Source organism: Heliangelus exortis, chromosome 6 (genome assembly GCF_036169615.1).
Source record: "Heliangelus exortis chromosome 6, bHelExo1.hap1, whole genome shotgun sequence".
NCBI classification, from domain to species: Eukaryota; Metazoa; Chordata; class Aves; order Apodiformes; family Trochilidae; genus Heliangelus; species Heliangelus exortis.
In genome coordinates, this window is record NC_092427.1 from 18,280,115 (window position 1) to 18,297,376 (window position 17,262).

General features: G+C 45.5%; 2 protein-coding genes across 6 annotated transcripts in view; one reads left to right on the forward strand and one right to left on the reverse strand.

Annotated features, from left to right (window-relative positions):
• Nucleotides 1-4,171: 4,171 nt before the first annotated feature.
• On the forward strand, nucleotides 4,172-6,544 carry S100B (S100 calcium binding protein B). Its single transcript, XM_071746229.1, has 3 exons — nucleotides 4,172-4,299; nucleotides 5,535-5,687; nucleotides 5,862-6,544. Exons 2-3 carry the CDS (start codon nucleotides 5,550-5,552, stop codon nucleotides 6,000-6,002), a joined length of 279 nt encoding a protein of 92 aa, XP_071602330.1. The 5' UTR covers nucleotides 4,172-4,299; nucleotides 5,535-5,549; the 3' UTR covers nucleotides 6,003-6,544.
• A 2,093-nt stretch (nucleotides 6,545-8,637) lies between these two features.
• DIP2A (disco interacting protein 2 homolog A) overlaps nucleotides 8,638-17,262 on the reverse strand; it is a 109,426-nt gene continuing 100,801 nt past the window's right edge. For 4 of the 5 annotated variants that reach the window (XM_071746949.1, XM_071746947.1, XM_071746950.1 and 1 more), the window contains 7 exons: nucleotides 16,577-16,606; nucleotides 14,982-15,043; nucleotides 13,054-13,111; nucleotides 12,615-12,689; nucleotides 12,047-12,221; nucleotides 10,824-10,947; nucleotides 8,638-10,648 (listed from right to left, as the gene is read on the reverse strand). In XM_071746949.1, coding sequence (XP_071603050.1) covers nucleotides 10,396-10,648; nucleotides 10,824-10,947; nucleotides 12,047-12,221; nucleotides 12,615-12,689; nucleotides 13,054-13,111; nucleotides 14,982-15,043; nucleotides 16,577-16,606 — 777 coding nt within the window. In that variant the 3' untranslated portion in view covers nucleotides 8,638-10,395. The remainder of the gene's footprint in view (nucleotides 10,649-10,823; nucleotides 10,948-12,046; nucleotides 12,222-12,614; nucleotides 12,690-13,053; nucleotides 13,112-14,981; nucleotides 15,044-16,576; nucleotides 16,607-17,262) is intronic. The other variant, XM_071746948.1, reaches the window with a different exon arrangement.

Here is a 17,262-nt window from a genome sequence, read left to right on the forward strand (position 1 = left end):
CCCGCTGTCCCCTCTCCTCCCCCGCCACCGCCGCCATCGCCACCCTGATGCCCACCGGGGGAGCGGTGCCAGGTCTCGGGCGTGCCCTGCCCTAGATCAAATGGCCTCGGGGTATAGCGGTGGCCTCACACGGCTGTCACCCAGCCGGCAGCGCCGACACCACCGCTCTGTCTGGGGGGACAGTGGAAACTTCTGCCTGTATGTACCTCTTGTTCATCTCAGGGCGTTGCTCAAAAGTCTTCCGTCAGCCCCGGCAGCCACCAGGGGCATTAAACACACTTTAATTTAAATGAAAAAGTGATGAGTTTCCCCTCCTACCAGAGTCGCTTGCAGGCTGGTGCACAGCCCCGAGGGAGGTGACACTTTTGGGGGTGCCCATCAGGGAAGGAGAGAAGTTGGAGGGTAGAAGGTGACAGACAGTAAGAACAGCAACTCGTGGCAGTGTCAGGCACAGATGGACACACGCCCAATGGAGTAGACATTTACCTGGGCTTCAGAAAAGCCCCTGACAGCATTCTCCTTGATAAATTGACTGCTGTAAAAAGTACTGCTGTACTTTTCGCTGAGTAAAAACTGGCTGGATGGCTGGGTCGAAAGAGCTGTGGTGAATGGAGTTAAATCCAGTTGGTGGCCAGTCACCAGTCACCAGCATTTCCCAGAGCTCAGTGCTGACACAGTTACATCACACACAGGTTCAGCCCTGGCTGTGTTCAGCAGAATTTTGCCTGAACAACTTCTGGTTCTGGAGCCCTCCCGGGGGTGGCACAGCAGAAGGACAAAGTCTCTGATATACATCTCATACCATCAATCCTCATTAGGAAGAGCTGTGTCACTTCCTTGCACAGCTTAAATGAGCAAAGGGATCTCCAGAAGTTCACTCAGATGGGTACTGTATTTAGGGATTAATGGCCTATAGTTTATTTTTGGGTTAAGCAGAAAAAAGTCATAATGGCTATGCCTGACATGAGTCTTGTGTAGGCATCTCCAGTGCCAAAATCTCCAGGTAATTAATGCTAATATTTGCCTAAAGTGGCAAGATTGATTTTATTTCTTCTGTCTCTGTACAACCTGCCTGCCTTAGAAATTCTGTTTAATTTATGAAACTGTTCTTTTTAAACAACTGACAAACTCACGGGCATTATTTTCATTTCAGCATTTATGTGCCTGAAGTTTAGACCACAACAGCCAGGGCAATGATCTGTTCTTGTTGCTTGTGAGTGCTCTGCCTGCCAAAGACATTAGGAGCTGAAGGTGTTCCAAGAAGAAAGAAAAAAAAACTTTTAAAAGAAGCAACTTCTCCTGTTTTACTGCAGTCCAGCACCTGAGACTCAGTTCGCAGGACCTTACCTGCCAACTCTTGTTATGCTGCTGTGGTAAAAATTGCACCACAGTGTTTTCAACTCCAGAGAATTTGCTGCAGGTCCCTCCTGGGGCAGGCATCACCCTCTGGACCTATGTGCAGGGCACTAAACCGGGCCCATCAGCTCCCGCCAACAACTGCCCCAAGTACCAACCCAGTTCCCAGCTGTGTCTTGGTGTTTCTGCTTCTGGCATCATTCAAGGCTTCCTGTGAGGACCTCAGCTCACCTCTGGCTGATGCAAGTTCAGAAATGGACACAGGGACCATATCACAGGGCTGGGGAATCTCTGTGTGCTGGGACAGGGAGCACAGTCCCATGCAGGCAGAAGCAGCTTCTGCCCCCTCCCACCCTAAATTCCTCTCCTTTCATTACTTCCTTTCTCCAGTTCAATGACTGCCAAGCCTTTGTCTCGTGGTCTGGCAGAGCCTGGTGCCACACACACCAGGGAGACAAAGAAATCCACTGGCTTTTCTCCCTAAGACTGCTGTGAAGAGCCCACATTGTGTTTCGCTGGGGAGAGGGAGGCAGGCAGAATGCTGAAGTGTTTTGCTTGGCCTGGGGCTCTGTAAAATCTGTTTCTTTAGAAACATCAGTCCTGGTCCTGCTGCTCCTTCCCACCCACCAACCAGTGCAGCAGATCATTCCAGACTGCTCTCTGAAAAACACAGAAGTCAAAATGACTTGAGGTGAAATGGACAGTAAGAAGAAGCAGGAAAGAGAACTTTAAGAGTGCTCAGGTCTTGATCTGCCAAATGCTAAATTTCTGTTCCATTTTAAGAAAAGGTCACTTTCAGGATTGGCATCAGGAAATGATTTAATGAGGCCATGCTAGGACAATGAGGCCATGCTAGGACAAGATATCACAGAATCAAAGAAGCATTAAGATTGGAAAGGGCCTCTAAGATCATCAAGTCCAACCATCAGCCCAGCACCACCAGCCAACTAAACCATGTCCTCGGGTGCTTATGTCCATGCAGGTTTTTTTAACATCTCCAGGGATGGTGACTGCATCAGTACCCTGAGCAGCCTGTGCCAGTGTCTGATCATTCTTTCCACAAAGAAATTTTTCCTAATATCCATTCTGAACCTCCTCTGGCACAACTTGAGGTCATTTCATAGAATCATAGAATCATAGAATCATAGAATTAGCCGGGTTGGAAGGGACCTCAGAGATCATCTAGTCCAACCCTTGACCCACTGGAGCAGTTGCTAGACCATGGCACTGAGTGCCACATCCAGTCTTTTTTTAAATGTCTCCAGGGACGGAGAATCTACCACCTCACCGGGCAGACCATTCCATAGCCTAATCACCCTCTCCGTGAAGAAATTCTTTCTAATATCTAATCTAAACCTCCCCTGGCGCAACTTAAGATTGTGTCCTCTTGTCTTGTTGGAGGTCATCTGTGAAAAGAGTCCAGCTCCCACCTCGCTACATCCTCCTTTCAGGTAGTTGTAGACAGCAATGAGGTCTCCCCTGAGCCTCCTCTTCTTCAGGCTGAACAGCCCCAGCTCTCTCAGCCTCTCCCCATAGGGCCTGTGCTCGAGTCCCTTCACCAGCCTGGTTGCCCTCCTTTGGACTTGTTCCAGGGCCTCTACATCCTTCTTAAACTGAGGGGCCCAGAACTGGACACAGTACTCGAGGTGTGGCCTCACCAGCGCTGAGTACAGGGGAAGAATCACCTGATGCCCCCCTCACTCCAATCTCCTTCTAGGTAGCTGTAGAGAGCAAGGTCTCACCTCAGCCTGCTTGTCTCAAGACTAAACAATCCAAATTCCCTCAGCTGCTCCTCATAAGACTTGTACTCCAGACCCTTCACCAGCTTTATTGCTCTTCTTTGGACATGCTCCAGCAAATCAATGGTGTGCTTTGAGGCATTTCTTAGCTAATGACTGAGCTAAGATATCTACCAGATCAGATTGCTATTGCCAGAGAAAAATACAATTTCTTTTCTGCTGACAGAGCCCCGTTTATAGCCAGCTCTGAAGTGAATATGAATATCCTTGGGAAAAAACAGAGTACTGCAATATTGCTGACAAACTATCTCAGCACTAGAAACACCACTGCCTAAAAGCACAGTCCCTATCCCTGCCAGCCCAGTGAGAACATGGATACCTGCTGCAGTTCACAGTGCCACAAACATGAGAACTTCAGCGGTCAGGTCTGCATTTAGATTCAACATACTCAAGCTTAGTACTAGGGAAATTAATTTTCCCCAAACCTCTGAAGCTGTAACAAAAGCTTTCAAAACCTGATGTAAGGGAATGATCTGTGTGGATGGGTTTCTTTCGGATTGGTACTGGGGAAACTAAAGTAGCTTGATGGGTGTTGCCTCAGTGATAGCATCCACGTGAGCTTTGGAGACATAGGAACTGTGTTTGTTGAGCAACTTGCTCTTCCCTCTTCATAGGGACATCTTTGAAGACATCCAGGCCTTCATCCTGACCCACAAGAACATGTGTAAGACTCATACCCCACAAATTTCTCCACAGTAGTTGACCGTGGCAATAAAAGGACACCTCTGGGCTCTCAGTCACGGGTATTGCTCAACTTTCTTCTTGGTAACAGTGGCGACCTACTCTGAAATTCAACAACAGCTCAAGACATAAAGCGTCCACTGACCCCGTGCTGCAGTGGAAAAGGCACAGATGGAAACAGGCCACACCAGTCATAGAGGACAGCTTCAACCTTGGCTCTCCTGTTGACTGCCCAGTTATTTTTTTTTTACACACAATGGTGGCTTTCTCTGCAACTGCACCCACATCCACGGCCGTGGGCTGGTAGCGAGTCAATGTTCCCCTGTGTGCAGGGCTGGGCAGTGCCGGGCTCCGCACAGCTCCGCCTCCAGCGGCCATTGGCATCTCCGCCCCCCAGGATAAGAAGTCCCCGCGTCCCATAGGTGCCCGAGCACACGGCTACAGCCCCGACACCCCCAGGGAGGTGAGAGAGGCTGTGGGGATGCTGGGGGGGGTGGAGGGGTGGGCTGCTGGAACAGGGGGGATGCTGGGGCAGGGGGGGCTGCTGGGGCAGGGGGGTGGAATGCTGGACCGGGGGGCGAATGCTGGACCGGGGGGCGAATGCTGGACCGGGGGGCGAATGCTGGACCGGGGAGCGAATGCTGGGCAGGGGGGGGAATGCTGGGCAGGGGGGGGAATGCTGGGCAGGGGGTGGTGCTGGGGCAGGGGTGCTGCTGGACCCGGGGGGGGGGGGAGGGGGGGAGGGATGCTGGAACAGGAGGGGGCTGCTGGGGCAGGGGGGGCTGCTGGAGCAGGGGGGGCTGCTGCCGTGGGAGGGGCGGCCCGGGGGCAGCAGAGCAGCTCTGAGCTCTGCCACTGCAGCGTGGAGCTGAGACACTCCTGAGCCTGGCATGGGCAGGGTAGAAGCATGCAAAGGGCTGTTAGGATGCACGCATGAAGAACTTTGGGAATATTTCCTACCTGTTTGGAGACAGTCTTGTGGCTTGGACATCGACTGCTGCGTGGGGAAGAGTGTCAGCTGAAGAGCCAGGCCATGGGATAAGATTTAGTCTTTTGGGAAGGTGGTTTTGCATCTCTCCCCTCCCCCCCCCTTTTTTGGTTCTGCAGGAAGTGCTGCAATACCAATTAATGTCCAGAAGAGGGTCTCCAGAGCACGGGTGGGAACGGGGATGTTAGAGCTCTAATTTTGTCATCAAAACGGGGCTGCAGGTTCCGCTGGTGGCCAGGGGGTGACAATGGCTGCAGGCAGGAAAGGCAGAGGCGAGAGCGCCTGTGACAGAGGAGACAGTAAAAATCTTTCCAAAGCTCTATGTGCAGAACTGAAAGCCCTACTGCCCCTCTCCCAAGCACGGAGAACTAAGCGATGGGTTAAGCAGTGGGAACCAAGAGCCAGAGTTAAAAGATGCTGCCTGCTCACCACCAAGGTCCACACAGGGAAAACTCAAGAGTCAGTCCGAGGGGATATGTGAGCTCCCAGCACAGTCCAGTCCCATACTGGGCACTCCTTTCCTCTCGAGGTTCCAGAGGCAGAGCCAAGGTTCTCCCAGGATCTTCCTTGCTGGAGGGAGAGCTCAGCCATGCTTTTCAGCAGCATGTTTTGAGCACAGGGTCTGCATGGTGAGAGCTCCTGGGTGGCTGCAGTTACAGAACAAGAGGCACAGCTGAAGCTAATTTATCCATCACTCACCTGCACCTCAGGGCCAAGCTGTGACCATGTCTGAGCTGGAGAAGGCCATGGTTGCCATCATCGATGCCTTCCACCAGTACTCGGGAAAGGAGGGAGACAAGCACAAGCTGAAGAAATCAGAACTGAAGGAGCTCATTAACAATGAGCTGACCCATTTCCTTGGTGTAAGTATTGCCTTCCCCACAGCACCCCAGGGTGGGCACGGGGAGCTGTGCTGAGCAGCTCCACGAGCTCTGCCTCCCATGGGAAGCAATCCCCCAGCACAGGAAGGACATGGAGCTCTTGGGGGAAGCCCAATGATCCTTCCCTACTTTCTCTGCCTGTTTCTCTCCTATCAGGAGATCAAAGACCAGGAGACTGTGGACAAAGTGATGGAGGCACTGGACAGTGACGGGGATTCAGAGTGTGACTTCCAGGAGTTTGTAGCCTTCGTTGCAATGGTCACTGCTGCTTGCCATGAGTTCTTTGAGCACGAGTGAGCAGTGGGAAGCAGTCGAGCACCTCCTGTTTTTATGCCAGAGAGATGCAGAGCAGCACTGCTCCCCCCGGGAATCAGACTGGGGGCAACTGGAAGATCCTAGGAGGGGGCTACTGACAGAAGCCTGGTTCTGAGCCTACTGGCCTGAACAGAAATGCTTCCATTGTTTCCCATGGGCTCTGTCTGTCCTGTGCATGGTACTAACCTAGGCAGCACAGCCCCTGCCCTGTCACAGGAGCTCAGCAGAGCCCACATATTTCTTGGCAAATTGAGACACCCTTGGCTTGAAAGGCAAAGCATAACCATCTAACTGTCCAGGCTCTTCTCTTGCTGATGAATACTCCTGCTTTTAGCAGTCTGCAGAACTGGAAGTGAAAACATATCAGGCTCTATGCCTGGGGACAGATTTTGGCCTAGGATGTGCCTTGGCACAGTCTCTAGGTTCAGTCAGAAGGGAAGGAGGGGATCTAATGTAGACCAGATGTGGCCTCCTGAGTGTGAAAATGGCAAGAATAAAATGTTCTTTCTGTCTCTGGGCTGCAATTAGTCTCTGGTGAAAAATGTGTCCCTTTTGTCTCAGGCTGCATGCAGCTCCCCGGCTGCCCTGCAGTGTCAGAGGGGAAGGCTGGAGGACGCAGCATGATGCCCTGCTACTGCTCAGGCTGTACGGGATTCTTCTGGGGCATTGCCCCGTCATCTATCTCCTCCCTGGCAACACTGTTGCCAAACAGCTCCAGTCTGTCACCACCACAGTGCTTGGCCTGGCAGATGGACCCATGAGATCCAGGGAGTGCGAGGCCCCTGTGCAGGGCTGCTGCTGCTGCTCAGGATGTATCTGCTGCTGGAGTCAGCCAGGGGTTTGCACTGCTACACCTTTGCAAAGCCAAAACTAACCCTAGGGCGATGTCCTCCAAGCCTACACTGCTGTCTTCTGCAGCCTGCACTTGCCACCCAGGCCAGCAATGCCTGCAAGCCCCATGCACCATCTAGAGTGACAGATTCACAACACAGACACCCACAGATGATGTGTTTAGCTCATCCCACATTTCATAATGCTTTGATTTGTAAAGTGACTTGCCTTTAGACAGGGACCACCTTGCTGTTCTCTGCCTCCCTCCCAAAGCTGTGAAAGGGCACACTTAAACAGACATAAGCACAGAAGAAACACCACACCCTGTATACATCTTGAATTAAAAAAGCCATTTTGCCATCCTAGGACAGTAATCCTTTGTTGAGAAATTGTTTATCATCCAAGTTACTTCCATCGTGTTTTTAACACCCTCTTTATTTATCAGTCCAGCTGTTTCCAACACTTGTACAGACCCGAGGCAGTGTGTGAGGACAACCAATGGGGACACTGTCTCAAGAGTGTCCCCAGGGCTAGGCAGGGTAGACAGGACTCTCATGACCACTTTCTCAAGCCTGAGCAGGTTGCACTGGATGGCATCCAGGTGGGTTTTAAATGTCTCCAAAGACAGAGACTTCAGCATCTCTTCAGGCACCCTGCTCCAGTGCTCTGCCACCCTCACAGTAAAGAAGTTCCTCCTCATGTTTAGATGGAACTTTTGATGTTCAAGTTTGTGCCTCTTACCTCTTGTCCTGTCACTGGGCACCTCTGTCTCTGTCTTCCTGACACCCATCCTTTAAGTATTAGAAATACTTAATTTATACTTAATCTAGTTAATACAACTAATACAATTAACTAGATTAAGTATAAATTAAGTATTTCTAATACTTAATACAGTTAATACAATTAACTAGATTCCCTCCCACCCCTCAGCCCTGATAAAATCAGGTCTCTTCATCCTGGCAGTGCTTTCAACAGTGTTTTTAAAGGTGGAAATTTCAGCAGACACTTGGTTGCAAAGCAAGCAGTGGTATGGCTGTCACTCAGTCTGTGTTCTCATCTGGGGCTGGAGATAAACTGGAAAACGCTTGGCTTGGGTGCCTCGTGGGTCTTCCAGGTGCTGCTGCAGGGACCCTGCCTGCTTGAAGCCCTTCCCACAAGTGGGACACTCAGTGGGTGGAGAAGTGGAAACTTTCTGGACGTGCCACACTTGTGAGGATTCCCCTCAGAGTGCAGACATGGAGGAGCAGCCCAGCCTACTGCCAGGTATCAGTCTGTGGCTGCCATCTCCACATCTGCCACCTTCTCACCCACACAAGTTACAGCCTGGCAGCCCCTGGGTGCCTCTCCCTCAAGGGAGGGCTCTGGGGAGGGCCCCTGATGGGAGCAGGGCATGGAGGAACCACAGCAGCCTCCCCTTCCCTCCTGCCTCCCATCACTGCCTGGGCAGGGCACCATGCCTGGAGCCCAGGTGAAGCAAACAGCTCCCAGGCTGAGGGAGGGATGTGAAACATCACCCCCTGACACCAGGACTCCTCCTCCCCAAGTTTGGGAAAGGGTGGGTGGCAGCTGTGGGTATGGAGGACCCACAGTCAGGCAGGGCAGGGAGGTAAGCCAGACCCCAGACAGCCTTTCAATTTGGGTACTGAATAATGTTCCTGTTTGAGGCTTGAACTGTAATGAAACTGCAGAAAAAGCTCTTTGGACATTAAGCTGTCCAAAATACCTACTGTAGGTAAGCTAAGTTTTTGATCTTAACAGTGTAAGTTTCAGCATTCAGTAAGTCGGATTTTCAAGGGCTATATTGAAAAGTTTAATGTGCTTTTTGTTTTACTTTACAAGGCAACTTGTCTCACTGTCATCAATATCTCAATACAAAAATCTTACAATGCTCTATTTACTATAAAAACCAACACCATTAAAATGGGGATTAGGTAGTTCTTTCCTTTTGCCAGCTGTTTTGTTACGAGGAGTATCCCAGAGTCCACTGGTAGAGGTTGCTGTACTTAATAAGTTACACAAGTTCTGTACATAATTACAGTCATAGTCGAGTATGCAGCTGTATAATATACCACAGTACAACACCATGAGGGCAAAGAACTACTATATATGAAAGGTTTTTGTTGAAGATTTTATAGTTTATTTGACCAAGAGTCAATTTGATATCCTCAGATATCAAGAGACCGACATCCATCTTTCTTAGGCACTGATCCAGGCAGAATTGCCTTGCAGAAAAACCTGGCTCTTTTGCCAAACTCATGCATTATTACAAAAAAAATTAAGTAGCCTAAAGTCTTTAATAACCCTATAAAAATAATTATTTGCTAGTCTCGTGCTTACCTTCAAATACATTAAGTATTTGAATCATTTCACATTCTCTTTCTGAATTAGGTTAACTGCAGTGTTAGATCAGGCAGAAACTTCAAAACCTTAATTAGTCAAATGTGACTCGATCTATTGGATATTTCAGCTTGAACAAAAAAGATGCCTAAATACAACTCTAAAAAAAAAATAAAAAAAATAAAAGGAAGCTTGTACCCACAGCAGATCAAGCTAACTAACACTGAGTATCTTTTCCACGGTGGAAATAAAATAACCCCACTATTTTAAGTTTTAGCACAGCATATTCAGGGAAAACATATTGTAAGACCATGCTTTGTAAACATTGCTACGAATCATTCAGAGACTATTTGCTTTGGAATGAATTTTCAAATACTTGACATTAGGCAGGGCAGTCATTAACAGCTAATGCTATGAAAACAAGCAACTTTAACATGAACTTATGGCAGCAGGAGCAGTGAAGGCTCCCGCATCAAGTAGTTAAACTGGATATTAACTTATATTTTATTATAAAGTTTATAGCATTACAGAGTCCAGCATGGCACAATAAGTAACCTTGTTACAGTTGCAGTATTTGTTTTTGCTTGGTACAAAAAAAGCTGAACAGCAGCATAATTGTTGTTATATTCAATCCAGGATTGGAATGAATCTGTTTCTTCTGAATAGGGATGAGTCACTGATTTTAGAATAAAAAGGTGGCATTTTTCCATCTCAAGTATGTGCAAAATTCCTTTCAGTACAGTAGAGAATATGGCAGACATGTGCAATCTTGAAAGCTACTGCCAACATATTGCAAACAATGACATGAAGGCTGAACTCCAAATGGTTACTCATGACTTTCAGTATTACTTCCAAGAGTCCTCCTCACAGCTGGTGTTCTCTCCACACCCCACTTTGTGTCCTTTTATGCAGTGCATCAAGTACTGACATTCATAGTTATGGTAAAAAAAAAAACAACAAACATTGGTCCATGACAGTTCTAATAACCTTCCTTCAGGAATTCCAGTAAACTCTCCATCCCAAGACAGCTTTAACTGTTACGATGGATTTATGAAAGCAAATGAAATCTGAGAGATGAAGGTCTGTGAAGATTAGACCATTTTCCTAAGGTCTTCAACAGCTTATAAAAACACAAAATGGATTCCAATGTTATTATTTGGAAAGTCCCTTGATTTTGGTGGTTTAGCCTTGATGTGATGTTCTGTTTTCACATGTTGTAGGCAACATAAATAGGATCCAACTGGTCAGCTAAAAATCCGTCTCTCAAGTGCATTCGCTGCTTCTCCCCACGTGAATTGATGGGAATAACACCAGGGTCCACAATGACTACAACACCTACAATGAGATAATGCTCCTCCAGAACCACGTTTGTTACCAGTGCCACCAGGTCCAATGCTTCTTGTTCTGAGCCTTCCAGTTCCACGACCACCACCAGCAAGTTGGTCCACGTAAACACAGCACTGTTGGCATGTACAAGTATTGATGATGAGATTAAAAAAAAAAGTAAACAGCCATCATTATCAAAGAGAGATTCACTGGAAATAAACTTTGTAAGGATTTGAACAATCTAATAAATAAGAACAAGTGATATAATGATGATGTAAAAATACAGGAAATAAATACTGGGGTGCTTACCATTCTGCAATGCTCTTGTGTGCCCTTATTACAGAGGTCTCTATGTCAATGGGATGGTACCTCATTCCTCTGAGCTCCAAGGTTTCATCCAAAGAGCCTACCACATACAGAGCATCGTGCCTCTCTGTAACAGAGCACAGAAATTTACATCATTATCAAGCTGAAAGAACAAATATGGTCATTTTTATGTGCTTCTCACTGACATTCTGAGATGTTCCCAGCGCCTCATAGAAGAATGAGTCGATAACACAACTCTACCATTTGCAGAGAAGAGAATTATGAGGTCATTTAGAACTTCCATCTCACTCCTCTTCCTTGACATAATGGAGAACTAAAAGTATGATGGACATCTATGGTGTTCCCAAACTTCCAAAACTGGGAACACTCTTTTTTTATCTTGTCCCATGAGTGATCCCAGGAAATGTAAAAGGTGTCTGTGAACACCCTGCAACCCACGATCCAGCCACAGCAATGGGAGGACACTATCCAGGTGGATACAATTACTCATTCAAGTCCAATCACAGATAATTAACCATATGCATTTGCTAATAAGTTATAAGTATTCAAACTCCATTTCTTAAGATGTTTAGAGCTCACTTTTTTTTTTTTTAATGTGTGATAATCAAGAATTATACCTACTCCATCTTCTGTCTTAACAGAAAAATGAGCTATTTTTTCTTCCATCTGCTTGCATTCTCAAGTTTAGACATCTTGGCTTAGAATGCAAAAACAAGATTAACAATTAATTTTCTACACTTAAAAAATCATGGAGAAGTTACTTCTCTAGATCTTTAACTTCTGAAAGGCTGGGAATTCACTGCTCTTTGTGCATACCCTAAAACTGCCAAGTGACTGTCCATTATTTGTATTCTCTAGACCATCTGATCTAGAAATACTGCATCCTGTCTGTAAGGAAAGAGGTTCAGAGGGAAAGTGAGCTAGTGCTTACAACAAATGTACAAATACCATTTTACCTAAGTGGAAATAAAGGAAGATGAACATGATTTCTAAATCCATCAAAAGGGCTTTATGAATTTCTCATTCTGCACAAATACCCAGCATCATTACAATAATCTAACATGGAAAGACTAACAGTACATTCAGCACTTGTCACTGATGGAGGTCAGGGTGAACTTGTAGGGCACCTTCCTCTTCTCAAGCCTGACTACCCCAAGGAATTCTAAACATTTGCTTCTGCAAGCACTTTTGTTTTCTCTCCTCACCTCCACTCGCATCCGTGAGTTCTGTTCTGCGCAGAAACCCAAGGTACCCGGTCCGGGCCCAGATTGTCTGAGTGTCCCCAAAACTCAAGTGAGCAGTAAAGTGATCAGCGTGCAAGGCTTCTTCTCCATACACTGTGTAGTAACCAGTAGCATTGTGTGGGCTACTCACCCAGATCTAGGAGATGAAAAACCAAAAAAAAACCAAAACCAAAAAGGAAATAATTCCCACATAAACACAAGTTATTTTGCAGCATCATTTATTGATTTAAAAGGTCTGTTCCACTGACAGTTTGTTTTTTGCTCCTAAAATGCTGGAGTAGTTTAAGTAATATAATTCATTAATATCTACCCTCACAGAAAATATCAGGGAAAAGGAGTAAAAAAGGAGTTGTATATACATGTGACTGGAGGTGTTAAAGAGGAAAAAATGAACTACATATTTGACTGACTGGAAAGGAACACCTGCTAGCCTGAAATTTTCTGTTAGTTGGACACCTTAGTATCCACAAATCCAGATGTATATAAAACAAAGATTAAACCAAACAGTACAACAGAATCAAAGCTTTACCTCTCCTAAATGTGAGTCTCCCAGAGGTCCCTTGGTTTCTGTGTGTGCGATGATGACCTTCACCCCTGGAAGAATCTTGAGTAAGAAGCAAATGTTCAGAAGAGAAGTTAAGAGAACTTAAGTCACCAAAAGAGTCAACAGTCTGTACAATTCTTCCCTCTCTGCAGCACAGAGATCAACCACCCCTTCCTATGAAATTGTTTAATTAAGCAATTTTGCAGCTTCAGAGTTGGCTTTCACACATGAAAAGTGCCTCCCCATGAAGAGTTCTGATCTGTTCAGTTACAGTAACATATCCTATTGCTTCACTTCACACATCTAGCTTCATTTTAACTAGCTGTTAATTTAATGCTCTATTCCTCTCCGAGGTATACTGTGATGAGTGAAGCTCCTTGTGGAAATTCAGTCACAAGTAGAAGGGTTGCTCTCAGTCTCTCACCTTGCCAGACTCCATGAGCGGCAGACTGTGTGGAGAACCCCTCTCTACCAAACGCACCCTGAGAAAACAAGAGAATGCATTTGTGCTGGGATTTATAAACTTAAACAGAAGTTAAATAAAAGTGTTCCAGTAACATTCAGTGTTACCCAGCTGCACCAAACTAAACCATTAGCCAGCCAGTAATGCTCAGTTACTCACAATGCAAATGATGGTGAACAGCTTGTCTTTTAAGGGCTAAGATCAAAGCTAGCAAAAGTTTCAGATGAACACACACAAAACCTGGCAGTTAACACAAGTCCCTAATTTAACATTATCAATTGAAAAAAATAATACAGCAGATGTACCAAGTCTGGATATTATGTTTCTTAAAATAAGTACAGAAACAAACACATACATCTATGTACTCTACTAAACTTAGTCTGAACTTGGTGCTGCCAGCACTTGGGTTAACTAAGTTAACTGAGAGACAAGGTACTATGAAAATTATGACCACAGAACTAAGTCTGATGGGATGATGTTCTCTAACTGTATTTTTTCCACTACCTAAAGATGGTGGAACTTTGTGGCATTGCACACCATAAGGAGAAGAGGCCAGCAACATAATGTGCAATTTGGGAAACGGCAGTGAGTAAAATTTCCCCAGAGCAGGGTGCCAGTCCAGTCACAAAGACCCAGAAAGGTGAAGATTTCCATTCTTGGAGATTTCTCATACTGGCCCGGTCTTGACCATAGTCTTGGCCATAGTGTAATAGTGTATACACTGAAAATAAAAAAATTGCCTCTTGAATCAGCAAAATTACATCCAAGCATGCATGAGGTAGCACCAGCATAGTTTGCTCTGTTTAAAATGTATCAAACTTATTTCTGTCAGCAATCCCCCACCATACCAGCACCGACTTTCCCCTGTTTACAACTATTAAAATGTATCAAGGCAAATCTCATCTCCTTTGTCAGGACTAAAAAAGATAAAACGCTCATCAGAATGATTCCCGATAAGCTGCCAGACCAGTAATGCAAATTGAAAAAAAAAAAAAAGAGGGGAAAATGAGAAGCGAAGGGAAGCAAATCAGTAGCAAGCCAGAAGCCTAAAGAGCAGCCAGAAGCCTAAAGAGCAGCGAAAAGCAGCGACCAACAAGAGGCAGCAGCACCGAGGAGCAGCAGAGAGCACCCCCCCATGGCCAGTGACTTCAGAGATGCCAGTGGTGAGGAGGTGATACTTCAGAGGTTGGAAAGAACACTAATTGCTCTCTTTCTTTTCTTAATACCCTTTCCGCTGGGTGATTAGTTCGTTTAAAAACCTGTTTTCCCCACATTTCTCTCCCACTATCAGCTCCTTCCTAAGACTCCTTCCACCCTGGTGCCATTTTCCCGGAAATTAACGGTTGTAATTTGTTCAATCTATAAAGCTGGTTGCTTTTGAAATTAGTAGGATGTATATGCATGATAGTTAATATTTCCTCACAAACAAAATATAAAATATTAATAGTTAAGGACTGTGACATATAGTAGCCTAATGAAGCCTTGCAGCTGGTCATGCTTTAAGCAGGAGGCTGCATGAGGGACATTCAGAGATCTGTCCACTCTAAATATATTTCTGTGATTCTGTGACTAACCAACCAGATGGCAAAGCCACCTCTTGCTGCTGGTTTGGTTAAGTAAGAATCAAATAGTGAGTCTAGATTATACAAGACTGATGATGAGACAGAAAGGGAGAAATAGAAAGGAATAGCAGAACAAGTGATGGAGGAAGAGATGCTCGACCACCTCAAGCACAGAGCTGTCTGTGTGGGGTGCACGTGAGATTCCTCATATAGGATGATAAGGGATTACCTGCTGCCAAGAACATTTCAACATACCAATGCCATGCAACAAGGCTGAACTGTCTCCTCTATGAACATTAAATAGTTAATGCTAAACCTAATTGGTACCTGTCATGTCGAAGTGCTCTCATATCTACATAAACAGTTGTTGGATCTGGTCCGGCTGTTCCCTAAGGATAAGAAAGATGAAACAAATTAAAAAGAAGCCAGAAAATCCTGCTTTCATTCTCAGAGAAACACTAATGCACAAATTCTTCTCCCTTTATTACTGACACATATCAAAGTACTGGCGTAACCTAAAAGAAATATAGTAAAATACCCCTCCCCCCCTCTAGAGTGGCTGCCACAAGGCTCTGATGTTTTATGGAATCAGTTAATGAATGCACAAGTGAAGAATGTATTTATACAGGTAAGTAAAAGTTTTTAAAATTTTATGTTGTTAAGCGCCTTCTTATAAAACTATATAGCAAGTGAAAAGCATGTAAGAATAAACCTAAGTGGGCCTAGCAGTTTACTTTCATAGAATCCCAGACTGGTTTGGGTTGGAAGAGACCTTAAAGGTCATCCAGTTCCAACCCCCTGTCATGGGAAGGGACACCTTCCACTAGACCAGGTTGCTCCAAGCCCCATCCAACCTGGCCTTGAACACTGCCAAAGATGGGGCAGCCACAGCTTCTTGGGGCAACCTGGGAGAGAGTCTTACCACCCTCACAGCAAGTAATTTATTCCTAATGTCTCACCTAAATCTCGCCTCTTTCAGATTAAAACTATTCCCCCTTGTCCTATCACTCCACGCCCTTGTCAAAAGTCCCTCCCCAGCTTCCCTGTAGCTTTTTCAGGTTCTAGAAGGTGCTCTAAAATCTCCCTACAGCCTTCTCTTCTCCAGGCTGAACAACCCCAACTCTCTCAGCCTGGCTCCATAGCAGAGGTGCTCCAGCCCTCTGAGCATCTTCATGGTTCTCCTCTGGACATGCTTCAAGAGCTCCATGTCCCTTACTGTGTTGGGGGCCACAGAACTCGACACGGTACTACAGGTGGGGAAATTTTGTAACAGTTTTGTCAATTTTGAAAAAAAAAACCCCAACATTTAACTAAATCAGAACTCTAACCAAGCTGTATCTTTTCAAGGCTCCTGACATACACAGCCAAGGCAATGCTATGTTGCTGTCAGTGAATAAACTTTCTCGTCAACTGGTGGGAGGTTTCCCATTTCCCAACAAGGGAGCAGAATTTAATCTCAAGACAACTGGAAACTACTGTGACATCTGCACTGAAGCCAGAAAAAAAATAGGCACAGTTTTGGTGACCACTGACCCTCATAGCACAGTTCCTTGGTTTAGAACTACATAAAATGAGGCCATTTGGCCATGAGCTCAAGATTGTATTGCTGGAGAACTGCAATGAAGTCTTTATAATGACATTCCCCTGTGCTTTTGTGAGGCTTGGTGACACTGACAGCCACACTAGATTAATGATATGATCTTTATCTTTACAAACATCCTATTCAGTAATGTTAATCATTGCAACACTCCCTTTCTGCATGTTTGAGAAAGAGGTTATGTAGTTCAGCTACAAGCACTCTTTGGGAGTAAAATTGAACTTCTTTAGGAAAAAATCCTCAACTGGCATATATTGGTTACAGAGTAATTCTGCTGGACCAGACTGACTCGAGGACATCACAAGCACACATGCAGCACTATTACCTGTTCAGCCAGCTTGCCCAGCCTGTTTGGCTGACAGCAGGACCACAAACAGAAGTAACAGAGGCCATCAAAGTGTGAAACAGAGAGAAAGGGAAAAAAAAGAAAATACAAAGAGGCACTGGAAACATAAGATACACACAGTAAGACAGAAAACAAAACTCATACTGCTTTAGAGTGAAAAGAAAATTTCTGTTTCAGATTACCTAAGAGGGTGGCACCTTTAAGCAGTTTACTGGGAAACATGCAAATCCCAGTTCATAAACAAGAAGAGGTTTAAGGCAGATCATGCATAATTTGTGTTGCCTGTTCCTAAATCCCTCTGTCATCTCCAAGTACCTACAGGCTCATTGCAGCTTCAGAAACACCACCCTGGTAAATCAGTCCAGTAAGACTGGAAGGTATTATGTGTTTATTTGCATGGTAACCTGTATCAAATATCCATTCAGTTTGAGTATTAATCTATTTAAAATCCAATGAGTTTAAAAAGTCAAATGCAGATATCACTTTAGAAGAATGGGGGAAAAGGGTTAAAGAAACAAACCATCCTAAAGAAGGAGCTCAAAAGCAGAGAATTGAGAAAAAAGGTATAAAATGAAGGGGAAGCATAACTGCTCAACAGCCCCACACTCTTCATAGTTTTCTTGCAGTACTTTTCAAACTGCCTTTTAATGTTCTGTAGAAAAACA